Raw genomic sequence first — 25,397 nt, 5'->3', positions numbered from 1 at the left:
GCTTGCAGTCCTGCAATCCACGTGGAAGGGCCGGAAGAAGCTCCTGGCTCCTGGCTCAGGCCCGGCCTGGCCCCGGCCATTGCAGTCATCTGGGGAGTGAATGGAATATGTCATTCTCTGGCTCTCCCTCTCTCCATAACTGATTTTCTTTTTTTTTTTTTTTTTTGCATTTTTTTTTTTTTTTTGATAGGCGGAGTGGACAGTGAGAGAGAGAGAGAGGGACAGAGAGAAAGGCCGCCACGGCCAGCGCATCGCGCTGATCCAAAGCCAGGAGCCAGGTGCTTCTCCTGGTCTCCCATGCGGGTGCAGGGCCTAAGAACTTGGGCCATCCTCCACTGCACTCCCGGGCCACAGCAGAGAGCTGGCCTGGAAGAGGGGCAACCGGGACAGAATACGGTGCCCTGACCGGGACTAGAACCTGGTGTGCCGGCGCCGCTAGGCGGAGGATTAGCCTATTGAGCCACGGCACCGGCCCATAACTGATTTTCAAATGAATACATAACCTCTAAAAAAAAAAAAAAAATAACAGCAGTTAACTGGATTTAGCCCAGTGTTTTCCTATCTATCCTTGCATTAGAATTTATAACATTCCTGAAAGTCCAAGTACAGGTAAGACCATCTTGCCAAATTTCAGTTGGAAGCAGTCTGGTCAGTCATACTGTTAATGGAATTTATACCGGTCCTCAACATGATACAGTTAGTCAGAGGCATTAGTCAATACTGATGTAAAATAATGCCCAGCCATCAGAGCTAACCAATCACAGAACTCTTTTACAGAGGTCCTACAATGAATCGAGATCTTTATCAGTATTAATTAACTAACATTATAAGGTGACTGTGGCTCAAGCACTGAGTTCAGAACTGTATGAGAAACACTTAGATTTTTTTAAGATTTATTTATTTATTTGAAAGTCAGAGTTACACAGAGAGAGGAGACAGAGACAGAGACAGAGACAGAGAGAGAGGTCTTCCATCTGCTGGTTCACTCCCCAGTTGGCCACAATGGCCGGAGCTACACCGACCCGAAGCCAGGAGCTTCTTCTGGGTCTCCCACACAGGTGCAGGGGCTCAAGGACTTGGGCCATCTTCTACTGCTTTCCCAAGTCATAGAAGAGAGCTGGATCAGAAGTGGAGCAGCCGGGTCTCAAACCGGCACCCATATGAGATACTGGCACTGCAGGCAGCGGAACCCGCTATGCATCAGAACCAGCCCCAAAGTAACATTTACTTCTAACAATACTTTGAGTTAGTAGCAATAATTTTAAGTCATAGGTAACAAAACTTAGTATATGTAAAAGCACTAGGTGAAATTACAAGCTTTTCCTCATCTACAGTTTAGTGATCTGCTATCTATAATGATGACAGATTAGGATCACACTACTACATTCATATAATGACTGCAACTGAAAAGGAATGTAATTTGAGATCACCACAGAAGTCTTCTCATTTGGTGGTTCTCAAATGAGAAGCAGGTTACCTCTGGGTCTCCCCTAATTCCAATTTCTTAGCTTACAGAGGTACTGTCAGAATAGAGAACACAAGAAAATGAGATGTATTCTACAGATGATTCTCCTGCACCCTTCTGCAAAGAACTTACCTTAGAATCGTGCTCTAAGGGCCAGCACTGTGGCATAGCAGGTAAAGCCGCTGCCTGCAGTGCTAGCATCCCATATGGGTGCCAGTTCAAGACCCGGCTGCTCTACTTCTGGTCCAACTCTCTGCTATAGCTTGGAAAAGCAGTGTGAAGATAGCCCAAGCCCTTGTACCCACATGGGAGACCTGGGAGAAGCTCCAGGCTCCTGGCTTCAGATTGGTGCAGCTCCGGCCATTGCAGCCATTTGGGGAGTGAACCAGTAGATGGAAGACCTCTCTCTCTGTGCCTGTGCCTCTGCCTCTCTGTAACTCTCCCTTTCAAATAAATAAATCTTAAAAAGGAATCATGGTCTAGAGTACACAAGCTTAGGATTAATACATTCAAACTGAACTCTTTTCTTGGCTATTTATTGACCACTGGACCTGGGCAGCAGGCTAAGTATGCTTTATACAACTGGCATAGTGACAGCCTTACATATAATATGAGGTCAACAAGCCTTAGTTACTACTTATAGAGTCCTCGACTGATGGCTTACTTAGATTGCTGGAATGCAGGGCTGCTATTCTGATAGCAAGGAACCCAAATCTACTTCTGTGGAGCTTTCCCCACTTATTCCAGTCTTAACTTATTTATAAAGCAAAACGGAACAAGTGCACTTCCTGCATGACTATGAAACTTAATCCAGTTGCATTAAAAGAGTTTAAGCATTAGCTATACCACTTTAAAAAAAAAAAAAGTCATCTTTTTCCAATGATTAAACTACTAAAGAAAAGATGGTACAAAAAGGTTTGCATTTCAATAGAACTAGCTTTATTATTTTTTTTTTTAAACAAAAGAAAGGATCTAAAAGCAAATGCAGATATGTACCAAGGGATGGGCATGGCCTGGTTCTTACAAAGGAGTTGCTGTGTCATAATAGAAACAGCTAATTAGGAGAAAAAGAGAAGTGTCTGCTAGCGTCATCTGGAGATGCAAGGTAACTGAAAGAAGGTGCTCTGCCCAGCAATCTGCATGGAAAAACAAAACAAAACAGAAACAAAAGAACAGAAGTTGCTTCCAGAGAACTATGTAGTGGCAGCATGAGAACTGGCATCAACTCACAGTCTTCTCATTTTCCCCATTTTCTATAATTTTCCTCTTCTTCTCGTCTGTTTTTTTCTTGAAGATGTTATTTCGGTAAAACTGAAGTTCTTTGATGCTTTCACTTATGTCATCAAGGGCCCTACAAGCAAACATATCACACCAAATAAAACGTCTAGAACCAGAGGAGAGGGAAATCACTTCATGAGGTAGAACTTCTTAAGAACAACACATTACTGTAACTGACCCTATCTAGCACCATCAACAAGTGCAAAAAGCCAATTTTCTTTAAGTGTTTTTTCGTGTTTTAAAAAACTTTTGAGGCCGGCGCCGCGGCTCACCAGGCTAATCCTCCGCCTTGCGGCGCCGGCACAACGGGTTCTAGTCCCGGTCGGGGCACCGATCCTGTCCCGGTTGCCCCTCTTCCAGGCCAGCTCTCTGCTGTGGCCCAGGAGTGCAGTGGAGGATGGCCCAAGTGCTTGGGCCCTGCACCCCATGGGAGACCAGGAGAAACACCTGGCTCCTGCCATCGGATCAGCGCGGTGCGCAGGCCGCAGCGCGCTACCGCGGCGGCCATTGGAGGGTGAACCAACGGCAAAAGGAAGACCTTTCTCTCTGTCTCTCTCTCACTGTCCACTCTGCCTGTCAAAATAAATAAATAAATAAATAAATAAATAAATAAATAAATAAAAATAAAAAACTTTTGATAGAAAGAACTCATAAAATAGAGGCGATCAAAATTTCCCAAACTCTTCCGGAAGATGGTGATGCATTCCACAGCTGGAAAAAAAAATTCCAGGGTCTAATAAGTTTAGGAAAAAATACATCAGATATTTCTTTTCTTGTCTGTAGAACATTTAGTACATTCAGGTGTGCTACACATTTCTAAGAGGAAGCTATGCTAATACAAAGCATTCCTAAAACTTAATTGACCACAACTGTGGAATACTTATACTAGCTCATGGAACACAGTCTGGAAAAGACTACACAAGACTTGGTGATATTCCTGAACAAAATACACTTACTTGAACTCAAGCCATGACTCACTCGTGATAATAAATATTGTCAGATAGTACCTAACCATAAGAAGATCTACCTCCTCCCTGGTGATTTATGCAGTGGCAGCCTGCCTCCATCTAACAGCCTTGCTTCTCCTCCAACATGCTGTTTCTTATCTGTCATAGTCTGAGAAATCAGGTAACCAGGAATAGCGGAAAAGTATGCAAGTAGGGGCCAGCACTGTGGCACAGCAGGTTAACATCCTGACCTAAAGCAACGGCATCCTATATGGGTGCCGGTTCTAGTCCCGGCTGCTCCTCTTCCGCACCAGCTCTCTGCTATGGTCTGGGAAAGCAGTGGAGGATGGCCCAAGTCCTTGGGTCCCTGCACCCACACATAGGAGACCCAGAAGAAGCTCCTGGCTCCTGGCTTCAGATAGGCACAGCTCCGGTCATTGCGGCCATCTGGGGAGTGAACCAGCAGATTGAAGACCTCTCTCTCTCTACCTCTCTCTGTAACTCTTTCAAATAAATAAAAATAAATCTTAAGAAAAAAAAAGTATGCAAGTAAATCCATGATCTCTGAATGATGGGTCAAGGGCCTCTGCTAAAGGATCAATAGCACCAACTCTGGTGCTATAGTTTATGACAGTTCTTTGGCCAAGATAATAATCAGCTTTCTTCCCAAGTCTTGAGTATATGGTAAAGAGCTGAAGCTGGAAGAATACAGCTTCAAGCTAAGTAAAGGTACGCAACCACTTATCCACAATACTGAAATCTAGAACAGATGTGAAAACTCAAAAAGAACTTTTAGAATCTGTTATGTGGCAAAACTTCACCAGTCTTGACATGAGACTATCTAGTCACCAATTACTCCATTTGCTAAGAAGAACCATGCAATTCACTAGAGAACCATCAATGTGTTCTATGATGGAGTGCTTCCTCAAATCTTGTTAGTAGGAGTGGCACACGACAAATAATATGGGTATACTCCCACCTTTCTAAACTCTCAACTATTGTGAAGCCCAAAACATTGCAAACTTCAACCATTTCATATAAACTATTCTAAGCTTTTATCATTATGCTATATTTCAGGTACATCCAATTAAAAGAATATGAGAATACCACATTTTAGCACAGGGTATGGTCCTTCTCTGTCAAGAACTGTGCATGGCACATAGGAGGAGTTTAGTAAATGGGTGAACCAAAAACTCCAGTCAGAGGACAACCCTTAGACACCAGTTGCCAGTCTCCTGCTGGGTTTTAGGTTCCTCCTGAAAGTTTACAATATCAAAAAGAAAAGAGCCAGTAAAGGACAGGTGATGCGAAAGATCTTTAAATTGCGTGTATACTTGTGCCTGAGGCAACATACATGAAACAAACAATGTGAAAAACAAATGTGTCCAAGCAGGACAACTGTATCACATAGCTGTTCACAAAGTGTTGTCACTGCAAATGGCTACAAGTCCGTATTCTAAGAATAATACTCCTTTCTAAAAAGATCACAGATATTTTCATCACACCTACACACTAGTTATCTAGTGATTGTACAACTGCAATAAAGACCATACCCTCCTCAGACTAGACTCCTGATCAGAATTGCTGATCATCTTAGTAAAAAAAGCTATCTTTCTGCTAGATGACTTCCACCTTTCCCTCAAGGAGAGAGTGGAGATGGGGCATTATTTCAGTCAGGATCTGGGGAGTTGTGTGTTGTGCCAGATCAACAAGTGCTTGGCAGGACCCAACCTTACCTGTGAGAGGCGGCCTTCTTTGGTGCAAATTCATATTCTTCTGGATACCAGCGTCTATACACAGCAGAAATGGAACTCTCAAAGGAAACTGTCTCAAATACACCAAATAATTACCTCCTTCAAGTAACTGATTTACACTGAAAAAGGCATGTGGGCCCTAACTTTGGGACTCTATCTTCCACCCTCTCCTCTCTGCATCCCACACAGCCTCTTTGAGCAAGGCCATCAATGTGTAAGATTCCTAACTCTTGTAACTTCAGCCCAGCCTTCGCCAGGCTCTCTATCATGGATACAGGTCTGCCTGCCGCACACCTCCACTGAAAACTCCACTAGACACTTGAAACCAACACAAATAAAATCACACTCGTGGTTCTCAACACCTCTCTCTTTCCATCCACTGAATCTACTCTTCCTCTTAGCCTCCCTCTTTCAGCAATCCCATCATCCACCTACGCTGCCCAAACTAGGAATACCTCAGACCCCTTCCATGTCCTCTGTCTCCCGTACAAGGGGTCAACGATGTGCTGAGCCCCTCAGGATTTTATGTCGATATTCATCCTGAACATCCCCTAAGGGCCGTTTCCCTAGCCGGCCCTACTTTCTATTTTCCACCACTTTTCTCCCACCCTCTAGTCAGAATGATATAATCCTATCATTCATTCTTCTACTTAAAACTTGCTCGATGGAATCCCACACCTTATAAAATTTAAACTCCTTCATATGGCACATAAAGCCTTCCTAACTCAGTCTTACCTCCTACCTTGGCCAACTTCATGCTCCATACTACAGCATTAATGAACAGTTTGTAATTCCTTCAACACATTTGCCTCATCCTCAGGCTCCCTCACATCCTCACACCTCCATTTTGTCTATGGAATGTTCTTTCCATGCTTAACTACTTGGAAAACTTCTACTCTGCTTTAATCTCAATTTAAAAGCTATTTTCCCAGGGTGGTGCTATGTCATAGTAGGCTAATCCTCCACCTGTGGGGCTGGCATCCCATGTGGGCACCAGTTTGTGTTCTAGCTGCTCCACTTCTGATCTAGCTCTCTGCTAATGGCCTGGGAAAGCAGTGGAAGATGGCCCAAGTGCTTGGATCCCTGAACCAGTGTGGGAGACCCAGAAAAAGCTCCTGGCTCTTGGCTTCGAATTGGCCCAGCTCTAGTCATTGCGGCCAAATGGAGAGTGAACCAGCAGATAGAAGATTTTTCTGTCTCTCTTCCTCTGTAACTCTACCTCTCAAATAAATAAGATCTTTTAAAAAATAAAGAAAGCTATTTTCCCAAGTAAAGCTTTCCTTGACTTCCCATCCTCTTGCTCCAACACAATTAGGTGCCCCTTCTCTTGGGCTCCCCATATTCTAAATGCACCTTTCTGCTACACAAGTCACACACAGAGTATTTTTAGAGAGTGCTTTTCACACATCTGTCAACCCATTTGACTCTAGGTTACTTAAGGGCTTTTCATCTCTGTATATGTTCCCAGCAAACAGGCTATCAACTGGCAGAGATGAGTGCTCAAAAAACTTCCCAGATTAATGAAATTTACATGAAAGATTTTTCACATTGGTTTCTCCAATTCTCACCAGTCCAGGCTAAATGAAGGTACTTTTAAGCAAGAAAGGGATACACCCACATGGCACCCTAAGTTCTACAGCTTTATTCACTTACTTTCTACAAATTCTCAAATAAAACATGCTAAATGAGGCAATTTAATGGATCCTAAATATAGCCCTTACCTGCACAGTTCTTTAACAGTGCTCACATCAATTATTCTATAATGAAGATGTTTCATGAACTGGGGCATGTATTTGTCAAGAAACTTCTTATCTGCATGAACTGAATTTCCTAGAAAGACACGAAGCATACTGCATCTGTGTATTTCTAGTGGTATACAACAGGGTATAAAAAGTCATAAACTGTATTCTGAAATGGAGATGATTGTTTTAAATTCAAACAATTCCTAAAAGCATCTCTAAATTTCCAAATAGTTCTGAGAGCATCTGACTTGTTTATAAGTGCAAATTTCCAATTTTAGTCAATTTGGTTCAAAATAAATCTATGAATGACCTCTCATGGAAAAAAGATTAAATTCATCATCCTATATGCTTAAAATACTGCATAAATCTATTTGTTATTTTTCAAGATCATACCAGATGTGCAAACTTCCTCCTCCCAGTGTCACAAAATCCACATTAACACTAAAGATTTAACTGAACCATGTAAGTAGATAAACCTTTATTTACATTTCACATTTTTAACAAATCATATCCATATTCATATTTCCAAACAGTAATTTATATTTTAAAAAACACTAAATTTTAAATGAGAACTTCCAAATAAACATCCGCCACACTGGGGGGAACATTTATACAACATATGTTCTAGTATTTAATGCCTAAACATTTTTCTAAAGATTTAAGGAAAATGTTACCACATCAATTTACATATACAAATGCAAATATACCTCATAAAACATTAACTTCCCTCTGATACTGTCAGCCCTTAAAAATCATAGTAGGAAAAAAAAAAATCCTAGTAGAACTGGCTTGATCTCTTTAGAAAGTCAATGTCACAGGGGAAAAAGAGATAGGTGGACAGGTGGAGATTAAGAGACTAAAGACATAATAATAACTAACTGAAATACATTGGCCTTGAATAAATGTTTGGGAAATTCAAACATGGACTAGATTTTATCACATACCATTAAATGTTAATTATCTTCAAGGCAATAATGATACTATGTTACATAAGAAAATGTCTTCATTCTTAAGAGATACTTAAGTATTTGGAAACAAAATGTCATGATGCTTGCAATTTACTTTCAAACATTCATCAAAAGACAAGTAAAAGCAACATAGTACAAAGTTAACAATTACTTATGCAACTTTTCTATGCGTTTCAAATATTTCTATGATAAAAAAATAGGGGGGGCAGATTTCATTGAGTTAGTCTGTGTTTCCCAGATCTCCTGTCAGGTTTCAAGGCATTTCCCCCAATATTCATGACATAAATTATACAAGGAAACTTGAACACAAAAGTGAGATGAATAACCCAAATCAAGGTGAGTGGAAGACATGGACGGTCTTGGCTGGTCCATCTTGGCTGGTCTCTCGTGAACCACTACAACAGAAGACTATCTACAAGATACACATAGGATTGGATTTTACCTGCAAGTGGACAGAGCCCTGGAGGAGTCTGCTGTCGTACAAAGGACAGAAATTCATACTCTGCCTGCTGCAATGTAATTGTACTCTCCTTCACTGCCTTGGTAAGACCAGACTGCAAGAGAGAATCCCCAGCCCCCAGCAGAAACACATGAAGTCAGTTTTCAAAGGCATCCAGAAATGAAACTTCACTTCTAAAATAGGCAAATATAACCACAGATGGGCCATTTTTAGAGCTCAAGTTCAAACTGAAACTGCCATCTTTGCATCAGGTTTCTTAAAGAATCCAAGTCAAATAAGTTATGTTCCTGGTTATTAATAGCATTTCCACAGTCAAAAAGATGGTGCTCAAAGTCCAAGGATATATAACCTCTGGGAAGAGACAACTATTAACAGGAGAGCAGCATCCCCCTTGTCTGACAGTTGATGTCTAACCTGATCCAAAAGACTGACTTGAGTAATACTCGACACTCCACAATGCGTTCGCGACAGACTGAATGTAGGAGAGAGAAAAGAGGATATTTGGGAGAAGAAGATCTGGAGAGGTCCCAAAGATGAAACGTAAACAAGCAAGCAGTTTCCCAGGCTTGCCAAGCAATCTTCCTCTAACCCTCTTTTTTAATACCATCCAACAATGGTAAAGAATTCAGATGTGGGCGCAACAAGCTTGTCACTGATCCCCAAAGCAGCAATCCTTTTATTTGGTTATGTTACCTTCCCATGGTGCTCCTTACACCAATCTGACATGCTGTCCAGCAACTCATCTGGCTGTTTTATGATCAGGTTAGGACCCTGTGGATGGGAAAAGCCATTAGTCACCAAGAATCCACAGGCATAACCTTGCTCTTAGAAGTAAAAGTTAAGCTGCTCTAGAGACTTGATATACACAGCAGAGAAAGTGATAAGGACACTTTGTTAACTCCAAAGTGATCTTCATTCAATTCAGCACTATGGATGACATCAAAAAAATACACACAAAACCAAATACCAAAATGCCTACTAACAGAGGACACAGATATCTATCAAGAGTCAGCAAACTATAGCCCCAGGCTTCAACTGGTTTGTTAATTTTTATTTCATGTGAGAGGCAGAGACAAAAACAGAGAAAGAGGAATCTCCCATTCACTGACTCACTTGCCAAATGCCTGCAACAGCCAGGGTTTGGCCAGACACCAGGAGCTGAGAACTCGATCCAAGTCTCTCACATGGTGGCAGAGACCAAAGTACTTGAGCCATCATCTGCCTCCCAGGCATTAGCAAGAAGTTGGACTCACAAGCAGAACCAAGTCTTGAAACCAGGATTCTAATATCCCAATCAGTGTCTTAACAACTAATCCAAACATCTACCTACACCAAACATCTACTCCATTGATGCTTTTTCTGACCCTAAAGCTAAGAATGATTTTTTTACATTTGCAAGGAATTAAGAAAAAAAAAAAAAAAAGGACAAATTTTGCAAAGGCTGAAATATTTAATATCTAGCTCTTTCCAGTGAAGGTCTGCCAATCCCTGATTATGAGTTCATTTTCAAAAGTGTCTATGTTGCCAAGTGATAAAAGCAAAATGCAGGACAGTACATACATGCATGACTTCATTTGTTTTAAAAATACATTTAGATACACATACAAAATATCAAGAAAATACATGAGGATTGAGGATGAGGATGGAGAACAGGACAAAAAAACAAATCTATAACAGAAATACTTTAGATAAAGTTATACTGTTTAATAATCATTTTGTGTATTTTTTTTTAAACGTAGAGATAATAGGTGGGACTGGTGTTGTGGCACAGTGTGGTAAGTCACAGCTTGCAATACCAACATCCCATATTGGAGTGCTGGCTCAAGTCCTGCTCTGCTTCTGATCTAGCTCCCTGCTGATGTGCTTGGGAAAGCAGCAGATGACGGCTCAAATACTTAGGTTGCTGCAACCCATGTGCAAGACCCATATGGAATTTTTGGCTCCTGGCTTCTGCCGGGCCCAGCCTTGGCTGTTGCAGCCACTTGTAGTCTGAACCAGCAAATGGGAGGCCTCCTCCTCCTTCCCTCCCTCCCTCCCCCTCCCCCTCCCCCTCTCTCTGGTCACTCTGCCTTTCAAATAAATAAATGAATCCTGAGAAGAAAAATAAAGGTAATAGGTAACATCTGAAAAAAACAAAACTGGCCCTCCAATTTTCAGCTCCATTTAACAGAACATTCGATTGAGTGTTTGGATTGAGTCCCAGGAGTAAAAGTAGCCTGGCCGTGGCATTAAGTCACCTTAGTTTCTCCTTCTTGTAAGATGGTGTTAATAAAACTGTCCCCTTTCTCTCATATGGATATTAACAGGATAAAAGAAATTATAGACATGAAAGTTCTTTGAACTCTCTGAAAGAAAAGTACTCTATAAAATTCAAGGTATCATTACTACCAATGTGGTAAAAATAATTTGTGATCACTAAAAGGCATGGCTAGAATTTGGCTAAAATATGTCTAAAATTCCTTTTTAATCCTACAATTAAAAAGGAGTTTTAATCCAACAAGAAAACTGCTGTTCATAATCTCTTTGAAAAAACAAAAATATTGCTCCGACAATATATTTTTATTTTTTTATTTTAAAGAATTATTTTATTTATTTGAAAGTCAGAGTTACAGAGAGAAGGAGAGACAGAGAGAGAGGTCTTCCATCCACTGGTTCACTCCCCAGACAGCCACAGTGGCTGGAGCTGTGCCGATTCGAAGCCAAGAGCCAGGAGCTTACTCTGGGTCTTCCCATGTGAGTGCAGGGGCCCAAGGACTCAGGCATCCTCTGCTGCTTTCCCAGGCCATAGTAGAGAGCTGGATTGGAAGTGGAGCAGCCGGGACTCAAACTGGCACCCACATGGGCTGCTGGCACTGCAGGTGGCAGCTTTACCCACTACGCCACAGCACTGGCCCCAACATACTTTTTTAGAAATCAAAACCAAAACTGTGGCATAGCAGGTAAAAATACCACCTGCAGTGCCAGCATCCCATATGGACACCGGTTCAAGTCCCAGATGCTCCACTTCCGATCCTGGCCTGGGAAAGCAGTAGAAGATGGCACTCCTTGGGCTCCTGCACCCTCGTGGGAGACCCAGAAGAAGCTCCTGGCTTTGGATCAGCCCAGCTCCAGCTGTTGCAGCCATCTGGGGAATCAATGGATGAAAGACCTCTCTCTGTCTCTCTCTCTCTCTCTCTCTGCCTCTGTAATTCTGCCTTCCAAGTAAATAAATAAATCTTAAAAAAAAAATAATAATCAAACTCAGGGGCAGACATTTGGCCTAGTGGCTAAGACACCCACTCCCAAATCGAATATATGGTTCAACACCTGGTTCCAACTCCTGACTCCAGCTTCCTGCTAATGCCAACCCTAGGAGGCAGTGGTCATGGCTCAAGTATCGGGTTTGTGCCGGCGCCGCGGCTCACTAGGCTAATCCTCCGCCTTGCGGCGCCGGCACACCGGGTTCTAGTCCCGGTCGGGGCACCGATCCTGTCCAGGTTGCCCCTCTTCCAGGCCAGCTCTCTGCTGTGGCCAGGGAGTGCAGTGGAGGATGGCCCAAGTGCTTGAGCCCTGCACCCCATGGGAGACCAGGAAAAGCACCTGGCTCCTGCCATCGGATCGGCGCGGTGCGCCGGCCACAGCGTGCCGGCTGCAGCGGCCATTGGAGGGTGAACCAACGGCAAAAAGGAAGACCTTTCTCTCTGTCTCTCTCTCACTGTCCACTCTGCCTGTCAAAAATTAAAAAATAAGCCGGCGCCGTGGCTCAACAGGCTAATCCTCCGCCTTGCGGCGCCGGCACACCGGGTTCTAGTCCCGGTCGGGGCACCGATCCTGTCCAGGTTGCCCCTCTTCCAGGCCAGCTCTCTGCTGTGGCCAGGGAGTGCAGTGGAGGATGGCCCAAGTGTTTGGGCCCTGCATCCCATGGGAGACCAGGAGAAGCACCTGGCTCCTGCCATCGGAACAGCGCGGTGCGCCGGCCGCAGCGCGCTACCGCGGCGGCCATTGGAGGGTGAACCAACGGCAAAAGGAAGACCTTTCTCTCTGTCTCTCTCTCTCACTGTCCACTCTGCCTGTCAAAAAAAAAAAAAAAAAATTAAAAAATAAATAAATAAAATAAAAATTAAAAAAATTAAATTAAAAAAAGTATCGGGTTTCTGCCAAGTGGAAGACTTGGTCTGAATTCTCTGCCACCAGTTACAGCCTGGCCCAACCCTGGCTATCGCAGCTATTTGGGATAGCAGATGAGAGTTCTCTCACTCTCTCCCACCCCCCAAAAAAAATTATATTTTCTTAAAAATCTAACAATGGTGGAAAGAAGCAAATCTAAGACTATATAACTTAATCTAGATTTCAGTTTGGATGTACAAAAAAATCCTCCAAATAGGATAAGACATCTTCCCTAAACCCTTACATAAGAACAAAATGTATTTTCCACAGAACTGACAGCCCCTAAGCTTTTTTTTTTTTTAAACATCCTTATCCTCATCTGATTTAGTCTATTTACAAATGCTGCACTCATCTGCAGCTATGTGAATACATACCCAAATTTCCTCCAGGGAACATATCAACCTACTGGTCCATTAAACTGTCATTATATCAACAGTCTAACGGAAAACTCTTCTTTGGCCAAGGGTAAGTAGGGCTGGTAAAATAGACACTTCTCTTCACTATTCATCTCCAAGGAATTCCAAGTTACAGCAGAAAAACAACCAAACCTAAAACTCAAGTGTTTTATTTATATAAAGCTAAAAAAAGGTTGACACAAAGCCTCATAATGCTCCAGCTGATGTGTCAGGAAGATAAGGCTGGTACTCCACAAATGCAGCAATTCATCTATAAATGCCTTCTCACTTTTTTGCCTACCCAGGAGAATAAAGGGAAGTCTTAATGGTAAAATCATGAAATTCATCCCGTGCCAGTAATACACCGATGTTCCCCACCCCCGAAACCTGGTTAACCAAGACTCTCTCTCCCACAAACACCCTTGTTTTGTTCCTATTCTAGAGTCTCTTCAGTCCAAAACAGTTATTCACGGTCAGAGATTTCCTTCTCTACCAATCAGATGGAGTCTCCTACTTATTACATGTTTCATCAGTGGCTGAAAGCAACAGATGTGTTTTATTTGTTTTGCTTAATGTTTCAGTGGAAAGAAACAAGTACAAACCTTAACTGTGCCCAGCATACTGAGAGCAGTTTCTGGATATGCATCAACAGAAATTCTAAAATCTTAATGCAGATCTAGAAGAATCATATGTCCCAGTTAAAAAAAGCAGAGTGAGTGCATATGGAGTCAAGGTAGAGATCATGCCATAAAGATGTGAATCGGCATGAATCACTAAACCTGAGCACTTATTGAGACTGCTTTGAACCACTTGCTCCCCTCAATTAGCGGCCAGGTGGCCTTGGGTAAACTACTCTTCAGGCCCATGCCAAAACGTTCTCAGCCATAAAATGAGCACTGTAACAGTACTTACCCTACAGTTGTGAAAATTAAGAATGGATATATGTAAAGCACTTAGAATTGAGTCTGGCACACGGTAAGGTCTCATTAACTAACAGAATTTACGTTTCTGTAAATTCCTGGCATGGTTAATTGAAAAACTAGGCAGCAAGTTGGATTACATACCAACTCTACCAGGACCTACCACATTATTTTGGATGTTAATCTACATAAACCCCAGTTTTCTTATATCCTAATTAAAGAGATGGAGTGGGGGAGAGAAATCTCTGTATTTTCAGGACCCTCTAACCAATATGACTATATTACACGACATCACCTACTTCAGCCAAAATGTTAAGATCAGAATCAGTTATCAGACAGGCCATCTCAATGATCTGGTCCTTCTCAATGTCCAGTCCTGTCATCTGCAATAAAAAACAAATATATAACACACACAAAACCACCCTTCTGGCCTATCTGACCCAAGTTTATTTACCAGGCATTCTCTCGCGCTTATTCAGCCGATATCCCACGGGCAGAAGGAAAGCTAACGCTCGTAAAGCAGGGAAGTCGCCAAGGTGCGGAACGTGACTTCTCGTTCATTAAACACACACTCACCAAAGCTCTGCCATCTGCCAAGCCCTGAGACTCCACTCTGGGACAGCTGACAGCCAGCGCTCATTGTCTAAGAGTTAGCTCGCTACCGTCACTACCGTGTTCCTACTGACGACACCCCCTGGGTGTGCACAGTTTAATAGAATTACCCTCATTTCCTAAAGGGCGACTCCGAGGCTCCTGGGAGAGGGGAGCCCTCCACAAAGGTAGGGAAAACCAGAACGGAGGAGAACCGTTCTGGTCCCAACTCGGACCCTCCCAGGCGGCGTGACCTTGGCAGAGTTGAGTCCTCGTTTATGGAACGAGGGAAGTAAGGCTGAGTCATCTCCGGAGTCCCGTCTAGCTCCAGCAACCTGGGGTCCCTTAAGGCTTTGGGAGGGGCGGCCGCGGGGTGGGGGGCAGAGCCGCGGTCCCCGGCTAAAGCACCTCCGCGACCCCAAGCCCCGGAGGCCCCAGGGCGTTAGGGAGGTCCACGTCTGGGCGGAGGGGGTGGGGGCGGAGAGCCATATGGAGACTCCTCCCCAGCGAGAAGTCCCCGAGTCCGGCACCGTCCCCGACCCGGCTGCTGCTCACAGCCCGGCCTCGCTCACCTGCCACACCTGGGCTCCAGCGCCCGCCGCTCTCCTGGGGCTGGCACGGCCGGTCGGTCCCACGCGCGAGCCCTCACTCGCCTCCCCTCACCCCCGCCGACCGCACTCACCTCCAGGTCCACCCAGACCATCCGCTGAGCCATGCTCTCCCCCGCCGCCATGGCCGCGCCACCTTCGCGGACACCCCGCGCCCCGAACTGCCCGCCACTCCCTCCCACACCTCGCAACAGCCTGGAGCCCAGGGAGCCGCCTAGCATCACCCGGCACGAGCCGCCACGGCCCCAGCCCCGCAGCCGGCGCTGGCGCAGGCGCGATGGTCGCTAAACGTCGCAAACCCGCGGGGAGGCGCAGGCCCCGAGACCACAACTCCCAGCATCCCGTGCGCCGGCTCGCCCAGGGCCGCGCGCGGCTCGGGTGCCCAATGGGATGCTGGGACGTGCAGTCTCGCCGGCCCCGGCGCTCGGATTCCCCGCCCCCGCCACGTGTGTTTCGGCTGTTACTGGACGCGCATGTTTTTCCAGACTAAGTTTGTTTGCTTCCAGGAGTTACTTCCTGAGTTTTGGTTAGTTGTAAACTGCGTAGTTGGAAAAAGAACTCTTTGACGGTGATGGGTCACGACAGGCTCAAGTATCTGTTTATGATTTATTTTTCCAGCTATGGCTTTTTGGGGCATTTTTCCTATTTATTACATAGCTGCCCCTTGGGCGCACTGCGAATGTTTTGCATTTACTTGGCTTTATTTTTTTTTAAGCCGGGTCTCATCTGACAGCTGCCTTAGTGTGTATTAGGCAGTCCTTGGAAGTTTACTTTTCTTCCTTATGGGTGGACCGGGTCTGTTTCGGTTCATCTGTAAGATGTCAGTGGCAATGAGGACTTCCTTCTCCACCCTCGGAAGTTCTCAGAGCTAAACCTTGTCCCTGTGTCACAAATCCATGCCGCAAACTAAATTAAAATGGAAGAACACAGCCCTGCCTGCTTTGTCACCGGCTCTAGTTTCTAATCAAAGTGTCTTCAATCCGCTCCAAATGACTGCGCTTCTTCCCAGCATTTTAGGAACACAGGGCGGTCCTGCTCTGCCTGGTCCCTGACCGCTTGGATCTTCGGTTGCAAATCTGTGTGCCTGGTGCAGCTTTGTCACAAATGTTGGTGTCGGGGCCCGCGCTGTGGGGCAGTGGGTTAACGCCCTGGCCTGAAGCGCCTGCATCCCACATGGGCGCCTGTTCGAGACCCGGCTGCTCCACTTGGGATCTAGCTCTCTGCTATGGCCTGGGAAAGCAGTGGAAGATGTCTGGGTCCCACGTGGGAGACCCAGAAGAAGCTCCTGGCTTTGGATCAGCACAGCTCCAGCCATTGTGGCCACCTGGGGAGTGAACCATCAGATGGAAGACCTCTCTCTCTCTCTCTCTCTCTGTGTGTGTGTGTGTGTAACTCTTTCAAATAAATAAAATATTAAAAAAAAAAAAAAAAAACGGGCCGGCGCCATGGCTCAACAGGCTAATCCTCCGCCTTGCAGCGCCGGCACACCGGGTTCTAGGCCCAGTCGGGGCGCCGGATTCTGTCCCAGTTGCCCCTCTTCCAGGCCAGCTCTCTGCTGTGGCCCGGGAGTGCAGTGGAGGATGGCCCAAGTCCTTGGGCCCTGCACCCCATGGGAGACCAGGAGAAGCACCTGGCTCCTGCCATCGGAACAGCGCGGTGCGCTGGCCGCAGCGCGCTACCGCGGCGGCCATTAGAGGGTGAACCAACGGCAAAGGAAGACCTTTCTCTCTCTCTCTCTCTCTCTCTCTCTCACTGTCCACTCTGCCTGTCAAAAAAAAAAAAAAAAAACGAATGTTGGTGTCAGCCTTGAACTATATCCTCTATACATTTTTTCTGACAGCTTTATTGCCACTAATTACAGAGTGTGTGGTCCATTGCAAAGTAATTGGTACCTGGTGAGCTGGTTTTGTGAGAGAGAAACTGTTGCCTAATGAGGGCTTTAAGGAGAGTGCACTGCACTGGCTTTCCCCTTCAGTTCCTTTGGTGTACCCAACCCAACATCTGCCAGGCCCCGAGGGACTCTTTGAAGGACCATCAAAACATGCCCACAGATTATACTTAAAAAGACTTTTATCTTTGACAGTGTATATTTATTGTAACTGCCTTTCCTGATGAATCACATTGTTTTGCTGTAGTTTTTTATTTGTTAAGAAGTGGTCTGCACTATTTTGTTTTTATTTCATAGTTTTAAACAAGATCCATAGAACATGGAATTGGCTGAAGTATAGCAACTTTTTTTTTTTTTTTTAAGATTATTTGAAAGAGTTACAGAGAGAAGGAGAGGCAGAGAGAGAAAGAGAAAGAGATATCTTTCATCTGCTGGTTCACTCCTCAATTGGCCACAATGGCCAGAGCTGTGCCAATCCGAAGCTAGGAGTCAGGAGCTTCTTCTGGGTCTCCCATGTGGGTGCAGGGGCACAAGGACTTGGGCCATCTTCTACTGCTTTCCCAGGCCATAGCAAAGAGCTGCATCGGAAGAGGAGCAGCCAGGACTCGAACCGGCACTCATATGGGATGCCGGCACTGTAGGCAGCGGCTTTACCCACTACGCCACAGCACTGGCCCCAAAGTATAGCAACTTTTATCAACTGGTATTTTTGTATCCTAAGGTATATTTTCTTTTTTCCCACATGTATTTATTTGAAAAGCAGAGAAAGAGAAGGGTGTTCTTCCCCAAATGGCTGCAACAGCCCTGGCTGGGCCAGGCTGAGCCCAGGAACTCCATGCCAATCTCCCACATAGGTGGCAGGAATTCAAGTACTTAAGCCAACATTTGCTGCTGCTTCTCAGGCACATTAGCAGAGAGCTGGATGGAAAGCAGAGAAGCCAGGACTTGAACCTGGTACTCCAATATGGGATGTGCGTGTCCCAAGTGGCAGCTTAACCTGCTGTGCCATGATTCTCCATAAAGTTTTTTGTTTAATTTTCAAAGAATATCTTTTATTTTCAACGTTACTACAACATCGATCAGTTTTATTACAAAATACAACTTCAATGGAAGTATTTACATTTAAGAACTTAGGTCTTGAAAATTCATAATCATAATTATTAAATATAATTACATGTGGACATTGTGGAAAATTCCAATATAATATACTTTTTATAATGATAAACTCAAATGTTAGTCAAATGGTATTAAAAGGAGATTTCTGGGTTATTTTTATCATTAGACTGGTCATCTTAAAGATTAGTGTCCCAAAGTAAAGTAATATATGCATCAAATTCACAAATCCAAACCAGGTATACAAGAGAGGGGACAGACACAAGAGCACAGGAGCATAGGGCTCCAGAGTCCGAAGGCATCCTGGTCGAACGCTGAATGCAAGTCATTACTTTCCTTTTTCCTTTCTTAATAAGATTCAGCTTAAAGCCACATTATTCAGAGACTGCTTTTTCAATTCTGTTGTGAACCTGTAAACACATGTTAATTAACTTCAAGGACGTGGTGCCAAGTAGTCCTGTTCTCTAAAATCACAGACTCTAAGCAACTTTGCTGTGTGAAGTCATTTCAATAAGAATGGAGCACCTCCTCTGCTTTAAAGAATCTGAGCCTTGTGAGTCATTTTAATACAGAGACGCATCCTGAATTTCCAATCCAGGTGCAGAGATTCAGATAAAGGGTTTTCAAATACAACATTCCACACCTATCAACTTTGTAGTTTCCAAGGAAACAGGACCAGGAGTTTGCTTCTCAGCACTGTGGTAATCAGACTGCAATGTTGCTAACAGGATCTACGACAATGTTTCGAATAGACCTTGACCAAAACCACACAAATCCTCTCTTTTTGAGAGATCCCTACTTTGTTTTTACATAATTTCATTTTTCAATTGTGGAGACATATACATAACAGAAAATTTGCCATTTCAACCATTTTTAATGTATTGTACAGCGGCATTAAGTACATTCATGTTGCTGTGTAACCATCAATATCATTCATCCACAGAGCTTTTCCATCTTTCCAAACTCAAACTCCATACCCATTAAACACTAACTCCCCATCTCTCCCCATCCAGTCCACCTAGCGCCATGCTTTCTGTCTCTATGGATTCGTCTACACTGGGTATTTCATCTAGGTAGATTCATGCAGTAGTCGTCCTTTAGTGTCCAGCTGGTTTCTCTTCGCATAATATCTTTAAGTTTGATCATACTGTAGCTTAGAGTAGAGTAATTGGCATATCTGTCACCTCATTGATTCTTCATTTCTTGGTAATAGGAACATTCAAAATCTTCTCTGCTAACTATTTTGAAATAATAAATTAGTTGTTGTCAACCACAGTTTTCCTATTATGATAGTTTTCTAGTAGTGCTATTAGCACACTAGAAGTTATCCCTCCTATCCAACTGGCACTTTGTACCCATCAACCATCCTCTCCATCCCTCGTTCTCACACTCTTTTCCCAGGCTCTGTAAAGCACTATTCGATCCTCTACTTCTATAACATCAATATTTTGGCTCCCATGTTTAAGTGAGAACATGGGGTAATTATCTCCCTGTGCCTGACTTATGTCACTTAACACATTCCAGTTCCATCTATGTTGCTATATATGTCAAGATTCACTTGAATATATGGCTGAATATTATACCACTGTACAAATATACTGCATTTTCTTTATCCATTCACCCATAGATGAACACCTTGGTTGATTCCATATTTTGGCTATTGTGAATGGTGCTGCAGTAAACATATGAGTGCATATTATTTCTTCTTCATAATAGTTCCCTTCCCTTTTGATATATATGCCCCATAGTGGAATTGCTGGATCATATGGCAGCTCCATCATCTCTAGTTTTTTGAGGAACCCCTAAGCTGTTTTCCATAATAGCTTCATCATTTTGGAGTTCTTTTACAATTAAAGGAACAGATTTAATTGGCACATATATAAAATGTGTTGTAAGATGATTAAACAAAAACATATGGAACAACTAATACATTAGTTGGTGCTCATTGACTTTATTTATAAAACCAGTCAGGTAGAATGAAACGCAATACAAAGGAGGTTGTACCATTTTGTTTTTCTTTCTTTGAAAGGCAGAAAGAGATCTCATCCATTTGTTTCACTCTCCAAATGCCCATAGCAGCCAGGACTGGGCCAGGATCAAGCCAGAAACGCAGAATTCAGTTCTTGAATTCCTTAAGTTGGCAAGGTCCTAAATACTTAAGTCATTACCAGCTGCCATCCAGGGTGCATATTAGCAACAAGCTGGGATCAGGAGCAGAGCCAGGATTCTACACCAGACACTCTGATATAAGATGCAGACATATTAAGTGGCATTTTAACCCCTGCGTCAAACACCTGCCCCTAATTCTTATTTTATTTGAAACACAGAGAGATATCCCATTCACTGGTTCTCTCCCCCAAGTGCCTGCAAATGCTGCAATGGGGCCAGACTGAAGCCAGGAGCTGGAACTCAATCAAGATCTCGCATGTGAGTGGCAGAGACCCAAGTACTTGAGCCATCCCCTGCCATCTCCCAGGGTACAAATTAGCAGAAAACTGAAATCAAGAAAAGAGGCAAGATTCAGCCCAGGCACTCTTAAATGGATTGCAGGCATCCAAAGCAATGCACCAAAACACCTGCCTGAAATTCTTTCAAGAATTATGGAGTGTTATGAGGATATATGTTTTTTGTTTTTGTTTTTTGACAGGCAGAGTGGACAGTGAGAGAGAGAGAGACAGAGAGAAAGGTCTTCCTTTTTGCTGTTGGTTTACCCTCCAATGGCCGCTGCACTGAGGCCGGTGCATCACGGTGATCCGAAGGCAGGAGCCAGGTGCTTCTCCTGGTCTCCCATGGGGTGCAGGGCCCAAGCACTTGGGCCATCCTTCACTGCCTTCCTGGGCCATACCAGAGAGCTGGCCTGGAAGAGGGGCAACCGGGACAGAATCCGGTTCCCTGACCGGGACTAGAACCCGGTGTGCCGGCGCTGCAAGGCAGAGGATTAGCCTATTGAGCCATGGCGCCAGCCATGAGGATATATGGAAAAGGCGTTCATTTTGACTTAAAACATACAGGAGGTGAAACTGGATTAAATCCTGAAATAAGAGAACTTTGACTGCTAACATTGTAGATAACAGTATTCCAGGTAGATAGAATACCTTGGACCAAAGTAACTAGGATGGTAATGCCTTTAAAATAAGAGAGAAACCAAAGGGGAGAACACATTGCAAGAGGAACAGGAAGACTTTCTGAGCTCAGTTTGGGAAGGCTGAAGATGTGCTTCCAGAGATCTCTCTCCATGGAGCTGTCTAGCAGGCAGATAGAAAGAGCACAGGGACTGAGACATGAATTTAGAAGTCAAGCAGAGAGAGAAGCTGAAACTATAGGAGTGCAAACTGAAGAGATTACACATTGTCTAAAAAGTACAGCTATTAGGAGCTGGTGTTTGGCCTGTTGGTTAAAACCCACATCCCACATCAAGTACCTGGGGGTTCAATTTCCAGCTCTGGCTTCTGATTCCAGCTTCCTGCTAATGTAGACCTTGGGAGGCAGCAGGGATGGCTCAGATAGGGTTCCAGATACCTACATGGATGAGTTGGATTGAGTTGCCAATTCCTGGTTTCAGTTAGACAATGGAAAAGGTCAGGAGACTGTTCTGGGCATTTGGAGAGTGATCCAGTTGACTACTCTGCCTCTCAAAACAAACAAACAAATGCAGTTGGAGGCCCAATGCCAACCCTGAAAAGATTGGGGTTTTTGTAAATGTTCCAATCTAATTAGCACACAAAGTAGATCCTCAGATGATTTTGTACTAGTTGGCAGGTATAAAACAAACGGGTGAAGGCAGTTCATCAGAAGTGTGAGTCTTGGAAGAACAAGGAGTAATTTGGGAGAGAACTCAGTTCAGGGAAGACTCAGCCACAAATGAAGAGCATAGTGAGCCCCAAAGCTGACTCAGTTAGGAGGAGGAAGAAATCACCTACAATAGGACAGCACCTGTTACCGGATTTGTCTCCCAGTTTATACCTTACTGGACTCAGGTCTCTGATAGATGGAGAAAACAGGGAGCAAGCATACTCAAAGAGCTTTCTCAATGGAAAGCATGCATGATGATAGTATCACGTAACACTTGTTGAGTTTTCCTCTAGCACAGTAAAATTTTTAAAAAGACAAAACTGAAATTTTGGGGAGTAGGGAGAAGTCATGTTTCCTTCCATGTGGAGGAACTGCCACTAGCAAGACACTCCTGGCCTCTCTTATCCCTTAAACAAAGATGGAATAAACTTCAAGACTTTGGACAGCAATTAGACACAGTAAACACAGTGCCATTTATGTTTTCCCCGGCACGCCCCCATAAAGGAAAGATCCAACGACCTCCTTCTTTGCATTGTCAGGGACCAGTCAGAAACCCCGGCACTTGGAGAAGCCCAGTATCCTGGCGGTGGTGCTTCCTGAAACAGTCATCATCCCGAGGAGTGGACACTTCTAGGAACCCTAGACATGCTCAGACGGGTGGCTTTGTAGGGAGCAGAGATCTTGCGTTATTCGGATGGGGGCATCAGACTGTTCAGGCTGAGTTACTTCTGTCTCTCACCCACAGGTCTTGTCTTGATAACAAGCTTGAATCCATGAGTAACTCTCACTGTAGCCAAATTTAGATGGTTCTCTCATTTTGAATAGCCCAATGTTAATGCCATTTAGAAATGATGACCCCTCACGCACCTAGAGTAGTCTGAACAATTATTAAACAGAAGAATAGGGGTGTGAATACAGACTCAGAGTGGGCCACATAGAACAAGAAAGTCTATGGGTTTTGGAGACATTTAAATCTGAATTCAAACCATATCTCAGCTACTTTTTAATCTCATTTCTTTAAACAGGTTGCCTCTAATCTGTTTGAAAAGCATTTTCCTACTTTTAAAGAAAGTAACAACACAACTTTTTCTGAAAAATTAATATAAAAGTTTAAGAGAATATATGCAAAGGTAATTTAATAGCTAGCACAAAGTAGGTGCTTAATTAATAGCATAAATAAATCACGTATTATTATACAATAGGCCCATTTATACACTGGTCATTTCTAGTCATGGAGCCAGAAAAGCAACTGTAGGGGAGCTTTGAACATTATCTATCAAGGATGCCTCTTGTTTCATTAAAAACAGACTTTTGGGGCCGGCACTGTGGCTCAATAAGCTAATCCTCCACCTAGCGGCGCCCGCACACCAGGTTCTAGTCCCGGTCGGGGCACCGGATTCTGTCCCGGTTGCCCCTCTTGCAGGCCAGCTCTCTGCTATGGCCCAGGAGTGCAGTGGAGGATGGCCCAAGTGCTTGGGCCCTGCACCCCATGGGAGACCAGGAGAAGCACCTGGCTCCTGCTTTCGGATCAGTGCGCCGGCCGCAGCATGCCTGCCGTGGCAGCCATTGGAGGGTGAACCAATGGCAAAGGAAGACCTTTCTCTCTGTCTCTCTCTCTCACTGTCCACTCTGCCTGTCAAAAAAGAAAAAAAAAAAAAAAAAGAAAGAAAGAAAGAAAAAAAAAGAAAAAGAAAAAAAAACAGACTTTTGGGTGTTTTTTTTAAAGATTTTTATTTATTTATTTATTTGAAAGATAGAGTTACAGATAGTGAGAGAGAGAGAAAGAGAGAGAGAGAGAGACAGAAAGGGCTTATTTCCATTGGTTCACTCCCCAAATGGCCGCAATGGCCGGAACTACGCCGATCCGAAGCCAGGAGCCAGGTGCCTCCTTCCTGGTCTCCCATGTGGATGCAGGACCCAAGCACTTGGGCCATCCTCCACTGCCTTCCTGGGCCACAGCAGAGAGCTGGACTGGAGGAGGAGCAACCGGGACTAGAACCTGGCGCCCATATGGGATGGCGGTGCCGCAGGCGGAGGATTAACCCAGTGCACCACGGCACCGACCCCTGGACTTTCGGTTTTTAGCTAGGCACTCTGACACCCTTTTGACTGAGTACGGTCATGTGACTAAGTTCTGGCTCATGAGATAACAGGGTATCCAATAGCTTAACCCTCGTGGGTTAAACAATTTTCCAGCCCCTGGTTTTACAACCAAACCTAATACCTAATCCATACAGAACTCATCTAGAAAACTGCCTATATATTTAAATGGTGAGTTAATAAAGGAATTTTTAAAAAATGCCCATATGGGATGCCAGTGCCACAGGTGGGGGCTTAGCCCACTATGCCACAGCGCCAGCTACATGTTGTGCATTTCTTTCTTTTTTCTTTTTTTGCCAGGCAGAGTTAGACAGTGAGAGAGAGACAGAGATAAAGGTCTTCCTTCCATTGGTTCACCCCCCAATGGCCGCTGCGGCTGGCGCGCTGTTCCGATCCGAAGCCAGGAGCCGGGTGCTTCCTCCTGGTCTCCCATGTGGGTGCAGGGCCCAAGCACTTGGGCCATCCTCCACTGCCCTCCCGGACCACAGCAGAGAGCTAGACTGGAAGAGGAGCAACTGGGACAGAACTGGTGCCCCAACCGGGACTAGAACCCGAGGTGCTGGCGCCACAGGCGGAGGATTAGCCAAGTGAGCAAAGGCACCGGCCCACATTGTGCATTTCTAAAAGTCGTATCTCCCAAGGCAAACTGTGTACCCACTAAGGAATAACATCACTCACCCCTAGGACCCAGCCCCTGGGAAGCTGAACTCTTGTTTTCTGTCTCCATGAATCAGCCTACTGTAGTTATTTCACGTAAGTGAAATCACACAGTGTTTCTCCTTCTGTGTCTGGCTTACTTCACTTGGCATCATCCCCACTGTGACATGTGTCAGTTTCCTTTCTTTCTATGGCTGAGCAATATTCCATTATGTGTTGATATTACATTTTGTTTGTCTGTTTATGGACACTTGGGTTATTTCCAACTTTTGACTGCTAGGAGTGGAAATAGTGCTATTTTAATCAGTCACTTGATTGTCTATCACCAAGGCACCCACTTTTTTTCCCCAAAGAAATGTGGAATTCCTGGGTTCAAGTCCTAGTTCCTCTCCCAGATCCAGCTTCCCATTAACGTGCACTCTGGGAAACAGTGGGTTCAAGTACTTGAGCTCCTGCCACCCATCTGAGATACCTGGCTTCTTGTTTTGGCCTGGCCCGGCTCTGACTATTGTGGGCATTTGAATAGTGAACCAGCAGATAGAAGATGTCTCTGTGTTTCTTTCTGGCTACCTT

General features: G+C 44.4%; 1 protein-coding gene across 4 annotated transcripts in view; it reads right to left on the bottom strand.

Annotated features, from left to right (window-relative positions):
• The window catches only part of REXO2 (RNA exonuclease 2), a 52,370-nt gene extending 36,860 nt beyond the window's left edge, over positions 1 to 15,510 (bottom strand). Inside the window, exons 1-8 of one of the 4 annotated variants that reach the window (XM_062197052.1) lie at positions 15,349 to 15,510; positions 14,375 to 14,458; positions 9,308 to 9,385; positions 8,597 to 8,708; positions 7,166 to 7,274; positions 5,427 to 5,480; positions 2,696 to 2,816; positions 2,397 to 2,601 (exon numbers count right to left, since the gene is read on the bottom strand). In XM_062197052.1, the coding sequence (XP_062053036.1) occupies positions 2,554 to 2,601; positions 2,696 to 2,816; positions 5,427 to 5,480; positions 7,166 to 7,274; positions 8,597 to 8,708; positions 9,308 to 9,385; positions 14,375 to 14,458; positions 15,349 to 15,495 (753 nt within the window). In that variant the 5' untranslated portion in view covers positions 15,496 to 15,510 and the 3' untranslated portion in view covers positions 2,397 to 2,553. Of the gene's footprint in view, positions 1 to 2,393; positions 2,817 to 5,426; positions 5,481 to 7,165; positions 7,275 to 8,596; positions 8,709 to 9,307; positions 9,386 to 14,374; positions 14,459 to 15,348 lie in introns of those variants that run through there. The other 3 variants (XM_062197053.1, XM_062197055.1, XM_062197054.1) reach the window with 3 other exon arrangements.
• Positions 15,511 to 25,397: the final 9,887 nt, after the last annotated feature.

This window comes from Lepus europaeus, chromosome 7 (assembly GCF_033115175.1).
Source record: "Lepus europaeus isolate LE1 chromosome 7, mLepTim1.pri, whole genome shotgun sequence".
Classification (NCBI taxonomy): Eukaryota; Metazoa; Chordata; class Mammalia; order Lagomorpha; family Leporidae; genus Lepus; species Lepus europaeus.
Note: the sequence above shows the minus strand (reverse complement) of the source record. Positions and strands in the feature narration are given on the sequence as shown.